At 43.1% G+C, this 18,279-nt stretch overlaps 1 protein-coding gene across 5 annotated transcripts in view; it reads left to right on the forward strand.

Annotated features, from left to right (window-relative positions):
* LOC311250673 (rho GTPase-activating protein 44-like) overlaps positions 1-18,279 on the forward strand; it is a 70,086-nt gene that overhangs the window by 43,795 nt on the left and 8,012 nt on the right. For 2 of the 5 annotated variants that reach the window (XM_084342582.1, XM_084342583.1), the window contains exons 6-19: positions 362-438; positions 2,380-2,497; positions 3,025-3,093; positions 3,196-3,277; positions 3,714-3,841; positions 4,568-4,679; positions 7,109-7,190; positions 7,325-7,405; positions 9,841-9,954; positions 10,920-11,011; positions 11,118-11,298; positions 13,705-13,722; positions 14,793-14,984; positions 17,962-18,077. In XM_084342582.1, the coding sequence (XP_084198708.1) occupies positions 362-438; positions 2,380-2,497; positions 3,025-3,093; positions 3,196-3,277; positions 3,714-3,841; positions 4,568-4,679; positions 7,109-7,190; positions 7,325-7,405; positions 9,841-9,954; positions 10,920-11,011; positions 11,118-11,298; positions 13,705-13,722; positions 14,793-14,984; positions 17,962-18,077 (1,462 nt within the window). Of the gene's footprint in view, positions 1-361; positions 439-2,379; positions 2,498-3,024; positions 3,094-3,195; positions 3,278-3,713; positions 3,842-4,567; positions 4,680-7,108; positions 7,191-7,324; positions 7,406-9,840; positions 9,955-10,919; positions 11,012-11,117; positions 11,299-13,704; positions 13,723-14,792; positions 14,985-16,619; positions 17,148-17,961; positions 18,078-18,279 lie in introns of all 5 variants that reach the window. The other 3 variants (XM_084342586.1, XM_084342584.1, XM_084342585.1) reach the window with 3 other exon arrangements.

An 18,279-nucleotide genomic window follows, 5' to 3' on the forward strand; every position in this document is an offset into this window, starting at 1 on the left:
GTAAAGGTCAAGTAACATAACAAAGTGAAGTTAAATAATTAAAAAGAAGGATTGATTTTCAATATAGTACATCTACATATATTTCTGTTACATACGTGATTAATAGGAATGAATTTATGTTGAGAAGCATGCACACAGGGCTACAACTGCTTGTGTCTAATATAGCATATACTGTACATGAGACTCACTCTGATGACTGTAAATCAGCCAGTAAACTGATCTTCATGAGACCAAAGAACAGATGTACAGAGCTGAGTCTAACTACAACAGGTGCTAACCCTCTGACAATACCGAGTCTGTTTCTCGACCCGTTTCACACCAACAAACAACACGCTGAAGTAAAACCTCTGTGTCCTCTCAGGTGGAAATCCCAAATATCCAGAAACAAAGGAAACATTTAGCGAAGCTGGTCCTGGACATGGACTCTGCGCGCACACGGTGAGTCTGTCACTATGTGTTGTTGTGAGAAAGAGAGTTGGCTGTGATGTGAGAAACTCCATCCCCTGTGAGCAGACTGGTCCTGAAGCTTCCCACTGAATGTCACTGGGATTTAATTGCACACAGTGAACTTTTAACAACTGTCCTCACACTACAGTCTGCTGTGAGTGTGAAAAACCTACTCGATGCCAGTTTCAGATCATTTGATTCTTGTAAAGGACAAAGCTTAAGATATCTTTACTGTGGTCAATAAATCTGTTATTATCACACCCAGAGAAATACTTATTTATTTACTTTAATTTATTCAAGGTAACGACACACGAGTCTAATGTGTGTATCCGATAAAGTCCAATAGAGAATTTATCAGCTGAAATGTTTCATTGTGAAAACACAGCAGTGTTCTTTAGTATCAGTTTTCACACTGAGCCTGTGGCACGTCATGCTGTTAAACTCAATCTTCACAGCCTCCCGGGGTTCAACACTACAGACCACTGACTGATTCATGCTCAGCCACGTCGTAGACAGGATGAACTCTTGCTGCTAAAAAGATATTTCTCAATACTTGTGTAACAGCATGGAAGAGTTTAATAAAATAGGTACCTGACGCACAGAAATGAAATGTGTCTCTCAATGTTAATCACATGTGTCTGCATGCGTGCGAAGGCTGATTTGAGGTCTGAGAGTAATGCTTATTATTTTAGAGATCTGGCAACTGGATGCAAGTTGGCAACATGGATTTCAGGGTTCATGTCCTGCTGATGGAGAGTTAAAGGAGTGCTAACAGAGTTCAGTTTGTCTCATATTTGACGAAGCAGCAAAAGCAAAGATATCCAGACTTGGTAGTCTTGCAGAGCCACATTTGCACACTATGTGAGTAGGTCCACGTTACATGTGATACACAGTCCTGCCAATATTTTCTGTAGGCAGAGCTAGCATTCTTAGAAATGCAGCAAATGTATCAGCACATACAGTGACGAAGAAGACTGCTAGCAAACAAACCTGGTTTTAAAATATTCAAAAAACTGGTTTCTTGTCTTTATGATGAAGGACATGCTTTCAACAGATTTGTTCGAGCTCCAGGATTCACACAGTATGTTGTGATGAGTAACAGTGAATGTAAACAGAACTTTAGTTTGTTGACAAGAAATCTCCACAGGGCATCTTTGACACTCTCAGATGAAATAGATTTTTTGATCTTTCTGTCTGAAAAGCTGCGAAGCTTTCTTCATCCTTGACTTTGACTGATTTAATATTCCAACCTGTGTTTCTGTCAACTCACCGTCTTTCAGAGCGGAGCAGGTTGTTATTTTGAAACTTTAAAACTTTGCGAAAGCCTCTCGGTGACCTTGAATTCGTGGGATCGTCATGTCAGTGCAGGTTTTTCTCCTGTCCAATCAGAATGAGTCCTCTGATCGCTGAAACGTACAATCACCACGCTCGCTTTGTGCCGATTCACTGTCGTCCCGCTGCCATTATGAGCAGTGACAAGGAGGAATGTGATTTTCTTCACTGCAGTCCAGTCAGTCACTCAGTGTTTTTTTTTTTTTTTTTTTTGTGACCCAAATCTGAGACAATTTTTCCCATCATGCCGCTCTGCGCTGAGCTCCTCTGGCAGCGAGACATATTATCTCCACCCAGAGACACAACTCAGACAGAAAGTCTCCCAGACAGAAAGGGAACAGGAGAGTTTGACAGAGAGAATTAGAGGAGAAAGTAGCTTAAGTTGAATGAATGAGGGTATAAAGATGATGCAGAAAAACAGTTTTCCTTGTTTGCCATGAGTCATTTTGTCAGAGTAGCTGTCGGATTTAGTTGTCGATGGTTATCACTCTCAGAAACAAAAGTTTTGCGTTCACCAGTGATGCCCACGTTTATCAGAATTCTTAAATGCATCGCAACATTGATATAACAGCGTTTTTAAGAGCGATGTTTTGTCCGCAGGTATTATCAGTCTACCAAGTCTTCAGGACTGTCGAGCAACCTGCAGCCAACTGGAGCCAAGGCCGACCACCTCAGGGAAGAGATGGAGGAGGCAGCCAACCGCATGGAGATCTGTCGAGTCAGTCATCTCCTTTAATCATCAGAAACCGACTGTTTATTTCCACAACGCTGTTAATCAAGTGTTTTTCTTTCAGATATTATATGTAAAGTACATAATATAAGAGGGACTTGTAAGTCAGACTCGAGTAACAAATTTCATGACTTTCAACTTGTCATAATGAAAAAAGTCAACTCTACTCGAACTTGAGCCTTTTGACTTGAAAATGAAGTTAAATGTATTCTGTTCTTAAAATAATACATTCAGAGGATTGTGCAGCCATGATGGATTTGTTCTGTCACATTTCTCTGTGAATTTAAAACTGCTTTAACATTTTACACGGCAGACATTTTGACTCATCACAGCAGGCAACTAACAGGTGTAGCTAATAACAAATGTCCCGGTGAGCCAGCATGCGCAATCGAAGAGCTTGCAGCCATCATTGGTTTAATTAATTACATCTCAGTGTCTGCTTTCAAAAGGTCTGTTAAACACATAAGCCCTCTGTCTTCTTCATCACTCCTGTATTTGGTTGTTGTCCCCTCCAGGATCAGTTATCAGCAGACATGTACAGTTTTGTGGCCAAAGAAATTGACTATGCAAGCTACTTCCAGACCGTAAGTACGACACCTCTCCAGACTGCAGCATCGTGGATGAAACAAAAATATTCTGTTTGTCCATCACAGCCTCTCTCTGGTGTCTCTCTCTGTCTCGTCTAGCTGATAGAAGTCCAGGCAGAGTACCACAGGAAGTCATTAGAGCTGCTTCAAAGTGTTCTGCCCCAGATCAAAGCTCATCAGGGTGAGTCTGAGGCCAACACACTCGCGATGCAGTCCTGTCTGTCACTCTCTCCCTTCTCTAACCCCAGAGCTGAAGGTCTGCTGCGGTTCACGTCGTGTCATGTTCACGTCAACAGGCGTGTGGACGGACTTCATGTCCTTAGCATTAGTAGAAATACGGTCAATACAAGTGAAAGATGTACTTGTTGACCTTGTTGAGTATTTCCATAAGCACAGATCAGTCACATACATTTTGTCAGCCAGTCTCTTCAGCTAACATGTTCGTTTCTTATGTTAAATGTATGGATTAAAAAAAAGGGTTTTGGGGCCTTTAAGGTCACACAGGAAATATGTTTCTTGCTCCGTTTGCAAAATGTATGCAGCCGGAGAGAAAATTCTGTATTCAGCATCCTAAAAGTTTGCTCATGTTTGTGTAACTGTGTCTGTGTGTTCGACAGAGACCTGGGTGGAGAAACCATGCTACGGGAAACCATTAGAGGAGCACTTAGCACTCAGCGGGAGAGATATTGCCTTTCCCATCGAGGCCTGTGTCACCATGCTGCTGGAATGTGGCATGCAGGAGGAGGTCAGACTCCACAACAAACACGCCGCATCTGTCTCCACTGCTTTTACATGACACACAGTAAACAAATATAACAGAAGTCGCCGCTGAGATGAAGTCAGTCTTAATCGCTGGAGGGAATCTAACGAGGTCCAGACTGCAGTGTGGTTTCCTCAAACAAACAAACACAATCCCTCACTGTTTAATTATTGTTTGATTGTAAAAATGTCTTGACTTATATCAGGACAGCGAGCTGTTCAGTGGTAGCATTGATTTTTAATGGAGACATATTGAGGGTACAGTTAATGTTTTCGATTTACAAATCTTTATGAGATTTAAAAAAAAGACAAATTTATCATCCTGAATTACTTTGTTACCATTCTACAGTAATCATAATTAATCTTGTTGAACATTATGCAGAATGTTTTGGGGTTTGGTGCAGAGAAACATGTGTGGCAGCTGAAAAGTAACTGATTCCTGCTCTGAGAGGAACACAAACTTACCAGCAGCAGCTGAATGTGTTTAATGCAGAGAAAGAATATGATATGTGAGCAAGACATTACGTAATGTTTATTTAGTTTGGCACCTTTCACAGAGCAAGGTCACAAAGTGCTTCACAAGTGTCTCTTCCATGTTCTCGTAGAAATTAGAAATTGTTTATCAGTTATCCCTTCATTACTATAAATATTTTAGTTCCTTGACTCTGTATGTAGAATTGGATTGAAGTCTGACTCGTGTTTTATCTCTCAGGGTTTGTTCAGAGTCGCTCCGTCGGCCTCCAAACTGAAGAAGCTGAAGGCGTCTCTGGACTGCGGCGTGTTGGATGTCCAGGAGTACTCAGCAGATCCACACGCCATCGCAGGTGAGCCTATCCACAACAACCCGCCACGTAGAGGGACCCCCCCCGCCGCTTTCTCCTAGCTGCACCTAATCTGTTGCCATGACGACTGATTACCATCATCTGGAATGGGAGACTTTCCTTCCAGCGGTAGATTTATGAGCTGGCGCCCGTCGCTGGTTAGAAATCTAATTTCTGTACATTTCTGGCACTCTTCCTTTACGTCCCTGAGACATCTGCCCTGTTATCATCACTTCCACACATGCGGGGGAAAACTGTTTGGGATGAACATCATAATTAAGCTGCCAACTGATCTGCTGGTTGGCTGCATACAAAGAAATCCCCTTTTACTTCTCCTTGTGCATTTTAGCCACCCTGCTGTATTCCTGTTTTATTAGAGATGATCGATACACAATCTCAAAAACGTCCAGTGATGAATTCCTAATATAAGTGGGATTAGTGTCGCACAGATTCTCCATCTTCTGTGGATGCTGCAGCGAATAAAACGAGATCTGTTTTGTCTTGTCTTTCTGTTGCTGTCACTGACTTGCTTTTAAATCAGAGCCGTGATGGACTACAAAAGAAAGAAAAGCTTTCAAGCCTTTATGATGCTGTTATTGATCTTTTTCTTTTTGAGCATGGTGCTTGTCTTCACCGGAGCTGACTGCTGCATAATGCTGTTGTCAGATGAAAAATATTTTTAGCTTGAGAACAATGCATTTTTAAATGAGGCATTGAAGAAGCCCTTCAAGCGCCTCCAGTGTCAATACAACAAGAATATTTCTTGATTTCAGGACTGCTGTAAAACCACCTTTGTGGTCTTCTGTCTTCTTCGGTGCAATTGTTTTTACATAGGAAGCACAAAAAGACGCCTGAAGGGAAATCAACAGAATATGGGCCACGTTTTAAGGAGGCACATACAGCAATGATTGTTTGTTAAGATCTGAGGGTTTGGATGCGATTAAGCTGTTTATATTTCAATAATCATGTTGACCTTTATTTTCTGCTTTCGATTTATCGTTTTTTGGAGTTAAGGTTCATTTAATTGACGTTTCTAAGGTGTGAATGCGATCACGAATGGTCGTTTGTCTCCATCTGTCAGTCCTGTGATGAACTAGCGATCGGTCCAGGGTGAACCACGCTTATATGAGATGAATGAATGTCTGAATGACACTTCACGTAAGAGCAACTCTTGTGAACAGATGCCTTCTTGAGTTGCCTGACGAGCAATTTTGAGAGAATTTGTCGCATTCACCAAATTTATTCACAGGAATAAGGTCTGTCACAATATACAAACACCATCCAGCCTGGTGGAATAATAAATAGCATAGTGAATGTGAGGTTTAAACACGGAGGGTGACATTTTTCGACAGCCTTCACACTGCACGAAAAAAGTATTGACAGTTTCAAATATGTCTAGTAACTAACCAAAAATCTTCTCAGCGTTTAGTGTAGAAGGTAATTTTTCAGCATAAAATCCACAGAAGCTGGAGGAACAGTATTTTCATCCAACAGGAACTCTATATTTCTGTATTAAATATCAAATGAGAGTCAGTCAATCAGCTGTGTTCACTGGAGCGTGAGGAGAAAGAGATGAATCCGCGTCGCAGCTGCATCCCTCTCTAATGATCCTGTATTAAAGCGGGTTAGCTTTAACAGAAAATCTAATTTGTGAGCCTCTTTCACTGGGGGGTGGGGGGGGGGTGGTGGTCCTGATGGAGCGGTGGGAGGGTGCAGGGGTTCATCTTCCATCAGCCTCAATGAAAATGAGGTTTGTCTTTGTAAAATGCAGAAAAATAGAAGAGCGCCCACTTATTTAATGTGTTTATTTAGCACAAACAAAATGCCTGTATAGACACAGATCCAGACACACAGACGCGTTCGCGCACTGACAGAACGACAGCAGCCTCCAAGCTGTCTCACAGTGAGGGATACCCTGACTGTGTTGTTTGTCATCCATCCCACACATCCCCGGGGGAAATGAACGCAGCAGACCAGAGAGAGAAGAAGACGAGTCAGAGAGAAGCTCAGTCAGCCGTCGTCTTCCTCGTCAGCACTGGAAAATTACACATCCACCCACTAGTGCTGATCCAGTAGAGCTCAGAAGTAGTTTGCTGGGGTTTTTTTTCTAAGTCCTACTAAGTTGGATTCCACCAACTTTTTGTAAAATGTCGACACATTTCCTCTGCTTCAGGCACAAATAACCTGAGAACCAGTGTTTCACTATGAAGTTCAAATAAAGTAACGCCTCCAGAACAAAGTCAGGTGCAGGAAATTACACTCACTCACATTTTCAATCAGATCCACGTCTGCCAGTTGTATACACATTTAATTCAAAGCTGCAGCAGTCCACTGAGTTCATATGAGCTCATGCAGACACAATCACATTATATATGCATCGTCTGTGCAGTGTACATGTATATATATGCATATCATTTATTTGTTCCCTCCAGGTGCTCTGAAGTCGTACCTGCGGGAGCTGCCTGAGCCGCTAATGTCATACGAGCTCTACAACGACTGGATCCAGGCCTCCAAGTCTGTATCTTCTCTTCTCGCGCTGTTGTCAGATCAGTGATTTAGATGTACTCCTCTTTTAAACTTTATATTTAAGTTCATACATGTTCAACCTCTGTTTTCCTTTAAATATTTCTTTATCTGTTGCACTGCAGCATTCAAGATCAAGACAAGAGACTGCAGGCTCTCCTCAACGCCTGTGAGAAACTACCGCCGGCCAACAACAACAACTTTAAGTGAGTCACTGTTTCCATGTTTCACTCCTCGTGGTCCTCCTGCTGGGTCCTGTTTATTCATATGTAGCTATATTTATCTGTTGCATAAAGCTGCTTCATTCTTGACAAATTTCCCATGAATTCTGGGTTAATTAAGACTTTTTTCAGAAACACGGCTGACCGAGTAACCAGAACTGCTCGGCTCTGTTCACTCCAGCAGAAAACATTTGCCTTCTGGAGAGAATTCAAGAGTTATGAGGACAATTTATTGTGAATATTCAGTGAAGGCTGTAACAAGACAAAAAGTATAAAATCTCAACACAGCGCAGAGTTGTAGCAGAGATGCTGTGGCTCCTTAATGTGGCAGGAATCAGTACTTCTGCGATCTTGTCTGTCAGGATAGTTTCCAACTGAAAACTGAGGACGTTCCATGAAAATCTGGACACAGTGTTGAAAGCTGCTCAGTGGCGTGTGAAGCCAAAATGGCTCGACTTCCTGGCTATAAAAATTTTAAAACTTCCGGTTTAGCGCCTGGTTAACTTCAGTAGAAATAAAATGATTTATTCTTGCGGCTCTTCCGCACACTGTAATGATACGAAGCCGACTGAAAATCAGCAAAGTTTTCCTTGAATGTTTTCTGGTTTCTTTTTTGCTGATTGCATCCTAAACAATGATATGATATTATTGTTATTGTTGTATTCAACTCTGTTATTTTTTAAAACAAATCCATGAAGTTACGCAAGTAACAGAAACAAAACATTAGAAAAACTATCAGGAAGGCTGCGGGGTTTCTGTAGTTGTGTATGTACTGTAGGTCTCAGATAAGGAGGAGGAAATGCATGCAAATAGTAGCGGATGGATAAATAACCTTCCTGCATCAACAAGGCCATTACCGGACTCCATTACAGCTTTAGTGCACACTCTGTATATTATTTTGCTCCATCTGATAGTTTTAAAAGTTTTTAATCTGTTCGTCATATCACAGAAGATGAGGCTTCAACCACTTAACTGTGAAACACTCAGCTGAGGCACATGGTCGGATTCTTACACTACAGATTTTGGCCTCTCCCTCAAATCAGTTCAATCAGCTTATTGAATAATTGTGATCCAGCTATTTGCACTTTTGCATGTTTGAGTTAAAGGATATTGCTCCTCTTCCTCCCCTCTTACCTCCTCTTCACTCTGCAGGGAAACCTTTCCACTCTTAATGTGTTTCCTCAAAATCAAAAGTGTCACTCGACTGAAGGAAAATCGCTCCAATCGCCATAAAAAGCACGCCTCGTGGCCGACGTGTTGCCGCATTTGCTGCTGGATTCAGACGGGTCGTGGATATTTGCTGGAGGGCTTGTCTCATGTTCAGAAGGAAACAAAGAGGAAGTGGGAGAAGAAGAAGAAGAGAGGAAGGGATGTGAGAGAAAGTGAAAGAGCGAGATACTTGTCAGTGTCATCATCGAATCGCACAAATAGGGCGTATTTTTAGTCAGTCGTCCTCTGAGGAGACCTGTCAGACCTGTCCAGATGATCGCTGCTCGCTGGAATGAGCTGCCTGATGTTCATTCAACTGTAGTTCAGCTCAGGATGAGTCATTCAGCTCAGCCACACAAACACACTGGCCCACTTCTGTACCCATTGCCCCCACGAGGAGACTGTAAGATAATAATAATCTTTGGTCAGTGTTTCATAGCATCGTAGCACGACATATATAATGTCAGTCTATTGTTGGAAACAGTCTTCTTATTTAAAGCTAAAGAAATCCGGGTGGGAAACTTGGCCTGGATTAACGAGTCCAGCTCAGTATTGTTCTCTTATTTCCCACATTTCTCACTTTACACGTCTCATTTTACTTATATAAGCTATTGATAACAGCACAAAAAGTAGATCTGCAAGAATATGGCCTCACATTTGATCCAGTGTCGTGAGCTAAGATATTCTAACCCGGACAGTTTTAAGGTTTCTCACTTATTAAGCAGCATTTCTGCTAAAGTCATGCATCTCCAGAAATGTCTTGCTTATTTACAAGTTGGTTAAGCCTCCTGCACTGAGAGACTTTTAATTTTGTATATCGCAGTTGAAAACGCTCCAAATCTGGTCATTTTGTATTTTTCGTAGTAACTTGACTGCTTAACACAGCGACAAGGAACTTTTCCACAGCCTCGTGTCGAAGGATGTTGATCTGGCCGGTGTGTGCATTTGTTTTCAGATCTTCCCACTGATTGTCTTCTTTTCTTGTGTTAAACTAATTTATCGGAAATACTGTCACAACATCCTCTGTCCTCAGACACTTGATAATAAACAGTGTACAGCAGTTCCTCTGGAAGCCTTTCAATGTTTTTCCTCTCCCTAAACAGGTTGAACACACTTTCTGAAGTCGCTTTGGACAAAAGCATTCGTCCAAGTAATTTAATTTTAAGTCATGTTCTCACAGACTGACCTATCTCCTGTATCTGTATCAACAGGTATTTGATCAAATTCCTCTCCAAACTGACTGAATACCAGGACGTGAACAAAATGACGCCTGGAAACATCGCTATTGTCCTCGGACCGAACCTGCTGTGGATGAACAACGAAGGGTAAGACAGCAGAGACACATAGTGACAGCAGTTTACTCACTTTAGTGTAACATAAGGTGAGACAGACACGTGTTTAAAGCATTCACGGCCGACTTCAGAGGTTTTTGAGTGAATATATTCAAGATGTCTTACATTTTCCCCCCAAATTCAACCTGACATATTAAATATCTTTTTGAAACTCTGACATGGCAGATTAAGAAAGAAAAGCAAGCTTTAATAAAATTATCTGAAGTCCAAAAATCCAAAATGCAAGCAGCAAAAAGGCAACAAGAAGAATCCAAGACTTAAACAACAGATGAAACACAGGAAAAAGGCAAGATAAAACAGGAAGTGACTGACTAAAACCCCAAACCATGACACTTTGAGGGAAGATGAAGAAGAGGAGAGGGACAATATAATTTGATTTAAGCCTAATTCATCTTCTTAAATTTTATGCCATTTTTTCTTTTGTCATGTTGGTTTTTATATACTTAATTTCATATGTGAAAAATAATCAGTTTTGATGCAGTAACTCAGTGGATGCAGCATGAAGTCAGACTGTGAATCCACAGGATCGTTTCCTCTGTGGAGAACTTGAACTGCTGATATTCACGACGCTGTTTAAGCTCAAAGGGCTCCAAATTGTAATAACAAAATCGCCACCAGGCACAAGGCTCCGACACATCTCCAGGAGACGTTTAATCATTAAATATATTCATGATGATGACTAAGCAGTTTAGAGAGGGTGAAGGACACCTCCCTTATCTCTGTGTAAATCTTACAAAGTCTTTATCCTCTCTAACTTTTAATTAGTATTTTAATAGCCAACATTTCCAAAATGGTTTTAATTTTCTCCCTTTAGTGCTTCTCTAATATCATGAAAATGTGTTAATCACCGCCCGAGTGTAAATTCTTCTGATCCAGCTACTTTTCCTCGATGTCCCTCCATTAAAAAGAAATCTCTGTCTCCTCTGTGTCCGCTGCAGCAACATCACAGAGATGATGACCACAGTTTCCCTTCAGATCGTCGGCATCATCGAACCCATCATCCAGCACGCCGACTGGTTCTTCCCTGGAGGTGAGGAGGGACAATAGAGAGTAAATGGATTTATTTTGGTTTCTATGGTTGTGGATTCTTTACCAAATTAATTATTTCTATATTTTTTCTCTTCTGTTTTTCGCAGAAATCGAGTTCAACGTCACAGGGAACTACGGCAGCCCGGTCCACACCAACCACAATGCCAACTACAGCTCGATGCCGTCTCCGGACATGGATCAGATCGATCGCAGGCAGAACGACCAGAGTCGACGGCCGCTCAGCGTCGCCACGGACAACATGATGCTGGAGTTCTATAAAAAGGACGGGTACGACCCCTCTGTCTCTACTGGGATTACATTTTTAACACATTTAGCTGCGGTTTTAGGATTTTTTCCAAATCCTAAAGACTGGAGAAGATGTATGAAGTTAGAAAAGACGACAATAGCAGCGTTTTGTTGGTCAGTTTCAGCACTGGGCTCCTAAAGCATCAACCAGCCTCTGGAGCAGGTTAAAGAAATGCCAGAGCAGCTTGTGTCAAATGAGCGTGAGATTCACTTCATTATGTATAAATACCTTTATTTATTTACAGTTGGCTGAATTTTATGTTTTAATGATCCATTTCATTTGATACTGACACAAGTCTGTAAGCATACTAGCAGTTCTGTGAGACTGTACTTGGGCATAGCCGTCCTTTGAGCTAAATGCTAACATACTCACACGACGATGCTGACATTTAGCAGGTATAATGTTCATCATGTTCACCGTCTTTGTTAAGTGTGTGAGCACGCTTAGCTAAAATATGACCCGATGATGGTGCTAAATGAAAAGTTGAAAGTTCTTCACACTAAAGGGGAAGATAATAGCCTGAAAATGTGTTGAGATATTTCAGTCTGGATCACAGTTGACTGACCACCAATGCCAAACCTAAAGCCACACATTTATTATAGCTAAAGGGCAAGAGAGAGGAAGGAAGGGAGGACATATACCCACAAAGTGCTGTTTCTGTCGTTGCTTCTGAATGAGCTGCAAACGTGTTATTGTATGCTTGTTAAAAAACTAAACAAACCTGATCGGTGAGGAAAAACTGCACCAACAATCCTTTTTCTGCAAGCCAGAGGAAGCTGGCCCAATGATTACACACACCTTTGTGTCACGCTGCCTCCGCCTCAATCAGCAGTCTCCTCTCCTGTGGCGTCCGTACAGCTTCATCCAGGGTGGATCCTAACTGACAGCCCAACTGACAAGTTAGCTTGAAAATTTGTTTCCAGACAAGGCCGCTCCGAGGCACGTAAAGTTTCTGCCTGACTTCCTTTTCGACGGGGTCGGACACGTGAAGTAAGAGTGAGAGAATTCCCCTCTGATTACACAAGTTTCATGTGAGAGGTGACCTCAGCGAGGAGCTCAGTTTCACTCTGAGGTGGACAGAAAGAAGACTGTGTCACTCTTTAGCCTTCAAGCTCGGTATGCAGCAGGAAAGAGAGTGAGAAAAGAAAGAGCGAGATGACATTTAGTCTGTGAAATGAGGAATCTCACTATCCTCAAGCTTTGGAGGATTAGCTGGAAACCAGTCAGTCGCTCTCTTTCTCTTTCTGCGCCTCTTTCTTTAATGCTTTAATACACCCTTGGTCTTATCAGGCCCTGCGGGGAGTCTGAGCCCTGCAGCCCTGGGACCACAAGTAGCCCAGCTAATTAAACCAGGACCGAGCGTGTGTGTGTGTGTGTGTGCTGGGTCTGATCAATAGAGCTCTGCTTTCAATAGAAACACAGAGAACGAGCAGGCTCAGCACAAAGAGGCCACGCTGCTTCGAAAGAGAGGTTGTCTTAGTTTTTATGTACTAAAGATCTTAGATGAAGGCTGGCACATGGTTGTAAAGTTACATTTTAACTTTTAATTAGCGCACACCCCTCTCATTTCGCCTTCTTTTTTTAATGTTGAGACGGTAAAAGTTGCAGCTCTGGGGATGTTATCAGAGAACAATGGTTTGGCAGCATCTTTGGTGCGCTGACAAATTGGGGAATAGAATATCATTTTAAAACTTCAGTAGAGAAAGTTGGCGGTTAATGACTTTGAAACGAAACACACTGAATGGCCATAAGTATACGGACACCTGAACAAAGCATGTGGACATGTGTGATGTGTAACTAGCTACAACTGTATGCTATATAGCATTAAGATTTCCCTTCTTTGAGCTATGGGGCCCAAATCATGAAGAAAAATTCAGGAACAAAAGTACATAGAAGAATGCAGACAACAGTGTCCACATACTTTTGGCCATTTAGTGTGAAAATTATCTCATGAATATTCAATTCTCAGCATGATACAGCCATTGCAAAACTAACCACACCGCAGTTGCAGGAAACCTCTCACATTTGGGTTTATTTTTGGGGGATCTTCTTGTATCCATGAGGGAAAGTTTGACCTAATTAGGGCTAAATGGAGCGATAATTTCCTCTCTGGGTTTTGACGTGGTTGAAGCACTTCAGGGAGCGAACATTTCGCCCCTCAAATCGCTCCTCTCATTACACTCAGCGTGACTCTCGTCCCCTGCAGCCCCCCGCCAGGCCAGCCTCCCCGTTTGCTCCTCCATCTTGGCTCTTGTCTTCAAAGTTTATCCTGCCAAAGTTCCTCTGCTGCTTTGATAATGGTGCTGTTAATGAGCCCGGGGAGACTCGGTCCTCCGTGATCCTTACTCCTGTCCTCACTGTGCTTGTCTTTGTTCTTAACAATGCAGCATTAGGAAGATACAAAGGTACAGTATAGATCCTTTTCCTCCAGTCATCCTCTCATCGGTCTATTCATTATCTGTTCGGCTGCATGCTGACAGGAACTGTCATCTGTCAAGTGTGTGTGTGTGTGTGTGTGTGTGTGTGTGTGTGTGTGTGTGTGTGTGTGTTTGATGCCTGAAGTGACACACTTGGACTCCTATAGTTCAATGTCTCCAACAGAGTGGGGTGACAAATGGGTGACATGGACAAAGCAGGCCTTTCTTCCTGTGTTTACATAAGTAGCATCTCTGCAATTTCCAGCAAACGAGTTGAGCCTGTGAGAACAATAGACTCTTGTTTAGTGTTGTTAGCCAAAACACAGTAGAGGAAGTTACTGTACTTTTTTTTTTCTTTGATTGCATCAAACTCGAAATAAAAAAAAAGACATTTAAATAGTTTTTTTTTGGGAAACACACTTATTTGTTCTCTGCTAGAGCCACCACCTACTAAGATTTGTATGCTAAATTTGAAGCTACAGCTGTCAGCCGGTTAGCTTAGCTTAGCTTAGCTTAGCATAAAGACTGTAAGCAGGCCAGTTATTTTCATTTTGAAAGGGCAGACGTGGCAGTGGTATCAATCTTTTCATCTAACTCTTGACAGAAAAGCAAATTAGAGTGTTTCTCAAAATGTTGAACTAGTCCTTTAGTTACTTTATTTTACCTTAATTATCTCAAAGGGACCAAAAGGTGCATCTGAAATCTTGGTCTTTTCATCCAAACTGAATTCACCTCGAAATCACCTCACTCATACAACACTCACTCCCTTAAAAAGTGAACTATACATTTACAGTAACAAAGACACTGTGTAGATGAAATGTTCTCTGTTCTTGCATGCTGAGGATCGTAAGTACACCTATGAGGCTGTGTAGGTGGAGTAGAGAGACCTGAAGCTGATCCAGGGTCAGACCTTTTCAGATGACGGACAGGGAAGCTTGTCCCTTTTTATGAGCTCCACCCCTGACGATGTGTTCAGGTTGTGGACACCTGACCCCCCCCCTGACGTCACACACGCCCTCCCTTGGTCTGATTGGCTGTGCATCTCTGTCCCACTGCAGCATGGGTGTCAGGGTGATGGACACTTCTTGGGTGTCGCGCAGGGGCTCGTCTTCTTCGCGTAAATGCTCTTCCACGCCACCGAGCGTTCATCCCCCCACCCCGCCCATTGACGCTCTCATCCCAGAGCAGCCGGGGGAAATCTCCACCTCCCCCTCCCCCACCCCTCCTCCCACTAGCAGTGACCGAGCCAGGTAAGGCTGTCGTGCCCCCGCCCTCCTGTTTCACCCCTCACGCACCTCCCACCTGCTGCTCCCTCCCTGCCCGCCGCGTGTGCTGCTGCGTCCTGCAACTGACACCAGAACAGCGCTGTCTGCTCGTACCCACGTTTTCTTGTCTGTCGCTCTGTTTCCCCCACAAAATGCTCCTCCTCTCACCTCTGTGTGAACCCCGGTGTCTCACCTTTGATGAAGCATGTCATTTTGAACTTTGTGATTGCTCTTTAAAGGAGAAGTTCACCCAAAAAAGAAAATTCAGTCATCTACTCACCCCCATGCTGATGGAAAGCCAGGTGAAGTTTCGTAGTCCACGACAACATTTCTGGAGCTTTGCAGCAAAACAGAGTTGCAGCGTTCTCCTAAACAACTGAAGAACAAAGAACAACAATAAAGAAACACATGAAATGACTCCATAGAGCCTGTACGGTGTAATCATGTCTCTGGAAGCCCCGAGATCCTAAACTGATTTGAAAATATGTTATTTACACCCTTTCTTAAGCTGAGTCTTCACTGTAGCTGCTAAGCTCAAAGCGTTAAAGCGCACCCCGTCGATAATCGGGGCATGAGCTCGACCGTACATCAAGGGTAAACAACAAAAAAATAAATTTAAAAAATCATAAAATGGCTCCATACTGCTCGACTGGTGTTGAACAGACATTATAGACACCCTCGACACACGTTAGTACACTTTGGTACACACTCGTACCAAAGTCTCAGATGTGAACAGTACCCAACCCTAGTGAGCGCTAACGCTTTTAGCTTAGCAGCTACTGGGAACATTTTGGCTTGAAAAAACGGTGTAATTATTGTTTTTTAAAATCGATTTGGGATCTCGGGGCTTCCAGAGACTTGGATTATGCCAGACAAGCTTTATGTAGCCATTTAGATTTTAAAACAAGTCCCCAGCTACTTTATAAAGGACAATGCTGCAGTGCTATTTTGCTGGTTAGCTCCAGAAAATGTTTTATGGACTACGAAACTTACTTTCCATCAGCATGAGGGTGAGCAGATTATGACTGAATTTAGATTTTTGAGTGAACTGCTCCTTCAACTTCTTTTTCTTTCTTTACATTTTCTCATCCTTGAAGTTGTAGAGCCATGTGTGGAGCCAGACTTAATCTTCTGCTTGAGTGGTGATACTGTATATAACATTTTCACTTCTCTTCAGGCTGGATTTTATTTAACAAACTGAGTTAAGGAGAGTTCATCCGTAGTTCAGTAGAAATGGTTCATTGCTGCATGTGCATGAATTACATGTCTTGTTTTGTTTTTGCCATTAGTCCAAGCATCATTAACAGCATAACAGTCCATTGTCGCAAGGCCCTGCAATGGATGAGGTGATTGACTTTTCTGTTTTATTTCATTTTTGAGTTTTTTAATGAGCACCTATTCTTTATTTCCTCTCTGCTGTTCCCCCTGGAGCACTTATTCTCCCTCCTCACACAATAATTAGCCGTCGCTTGATTTCCTTGCTCACGATGGACAAAACTTAAACGTACAAATCAATCACATCCCGCTTCTCTTTACATCTAATGAATTCATCCAACAGCTTTTCAGCCTCTGGAGACCGGCTCAGTTCCCCATGAGACATTCATATGTTTATCATTGCAGCTCGGATGATGCATCCTCCAATTGGTCGGACTCCTGTTACGCCTACCCCTCCCCTGAGGAGGAGAGGCCGCCTCCCCCTTACCCCTCTTCCTCCTCTTCCTCCTCCTCCTCTTGCTCTTCCCACTCGCTTCCTCACCACCATTTCTACACCCGAGCACCTCCGACTATGCGTCCCGTCGCTCCCACTCCCGAATCCGTGCCCCCCGGCCCGTCCCCTCCCCCCCGCCGCTCCGGCTATAGCCCACCCCCGCTCCCCCACTCCCTCTGCCCGTCCCCTCTGCAGCTTGACGTCAACTCCAACCCCAAACCCAACACCTTGCACCTGCCCAAACAGGCCTCCCTGTCCGACGCTTCGCATGCGGCCCTGTCCGATTCAAATGGCTCCACCCTTTACATCAAACCCCCGCTCGTTCTGACTCGTCACGATCTCTTCCTGGGCTCCCCCAAACCTCCCAACACCCCCCTATCTGCTCCCCCTCCATGGGCAGCCTGTGCCTGTAGCCGGGAGAAAGGAGCCAAGCTGACTAGGTAAATAAAAAACCCTGTTAACTCTTCCAACACAACTCACACACAAATGAAGAGAGGCCCCACGAAAGAGGGATGATATGAGGAGAGAAAAGGGTGAGATTAAGATACTCCCGGCAGCTCCACCCTGCTCTGTGTCTCATTTATTCCTCCGTCAGTCATGGAAATCAATGCTTTTCAGGATCACCATTATCAGATCCATCTTTAATTTAATAGCCATGAAAACAATCCATAACTTTCCATGTTGCCAGGATATTATTCAGGAGCCTGTTGCCAGGCAACAAAGGAAATCCAAAGCTTTCAGCGCATACCATTATAAAAAGTGGGCGTTAATGAGTCATACCAGTGGGCCCAGTCAGCCCTGAGTGGTAGAGTGCAGGATCAGAGCTCGAAAATGAACAGAAACAACACAAACAAACAGGAACGACAACATCACTTAATGACATCATTGTGTTTTATGTGCATTACTCCACCCTGAGCTTCAATCATCCATTCATGCCTCATCTGCTGAGAGTGACAGTCAGTCAGTATAAACTGGTTGCTCTTCCCATTGGCATTCTGGCTGCACTGCGCTGTAAAACTAAGGAAAATCCATTAAGCCGTGCAGGTTTATTTGGGATTTTTGAACTGCTTCTGCTGCACCACAGTGTAGTGTCTGCAGCAGCGGTCACTCAGACAATCTGACATTGAACTATGGGTGCTCTCATATTTATTTGAATATGGCGAGAGGTTTACAGGGTTGACATGTTATTAAATTGGAGTGAGACGGGGCAGCTTGTGAATCCTGTATGTTTTTTCTCCCTCACTCTCTCCTCAGTACTCTGAAGAACAAGGAGCTGTCTCCAGTGATCGGACAGAAGGGCATCCAGGGAACGATGACCTCTAGTGGACAGTCGCAGCACTCCGATCACAGCCCTCACACCCTGAGGAGAGGTAAGGAGGCTGAGTTTTTCAGGAAGGGCAGCTAATCTTCTAACCAAAAGCGATTTATTTTCATGTTATCCTCTTTCAGTCATTGAATTTTTTCTATACAGTGAAGATCTAATAAAAAGACACTGTAGCATCAAGCATTTCTGAAGTTTGACTCATACTACGGACTAAAAGTCAGGATATCTCAGCCTCTTATGAGCACTTA

This window comes from Pagrus pagrus (genome assembly GCF_965226575.1).
Source record: "Pagrus pagrus genome assembly, chromosome: 21".
NCBI classification, from domain to species: domain Eukaryota; kingdom Metazoa; phylum Chordata; class Actinopteri; order Spariformes; family Sparidae; genus Pagrus; species Pagrus pagrus.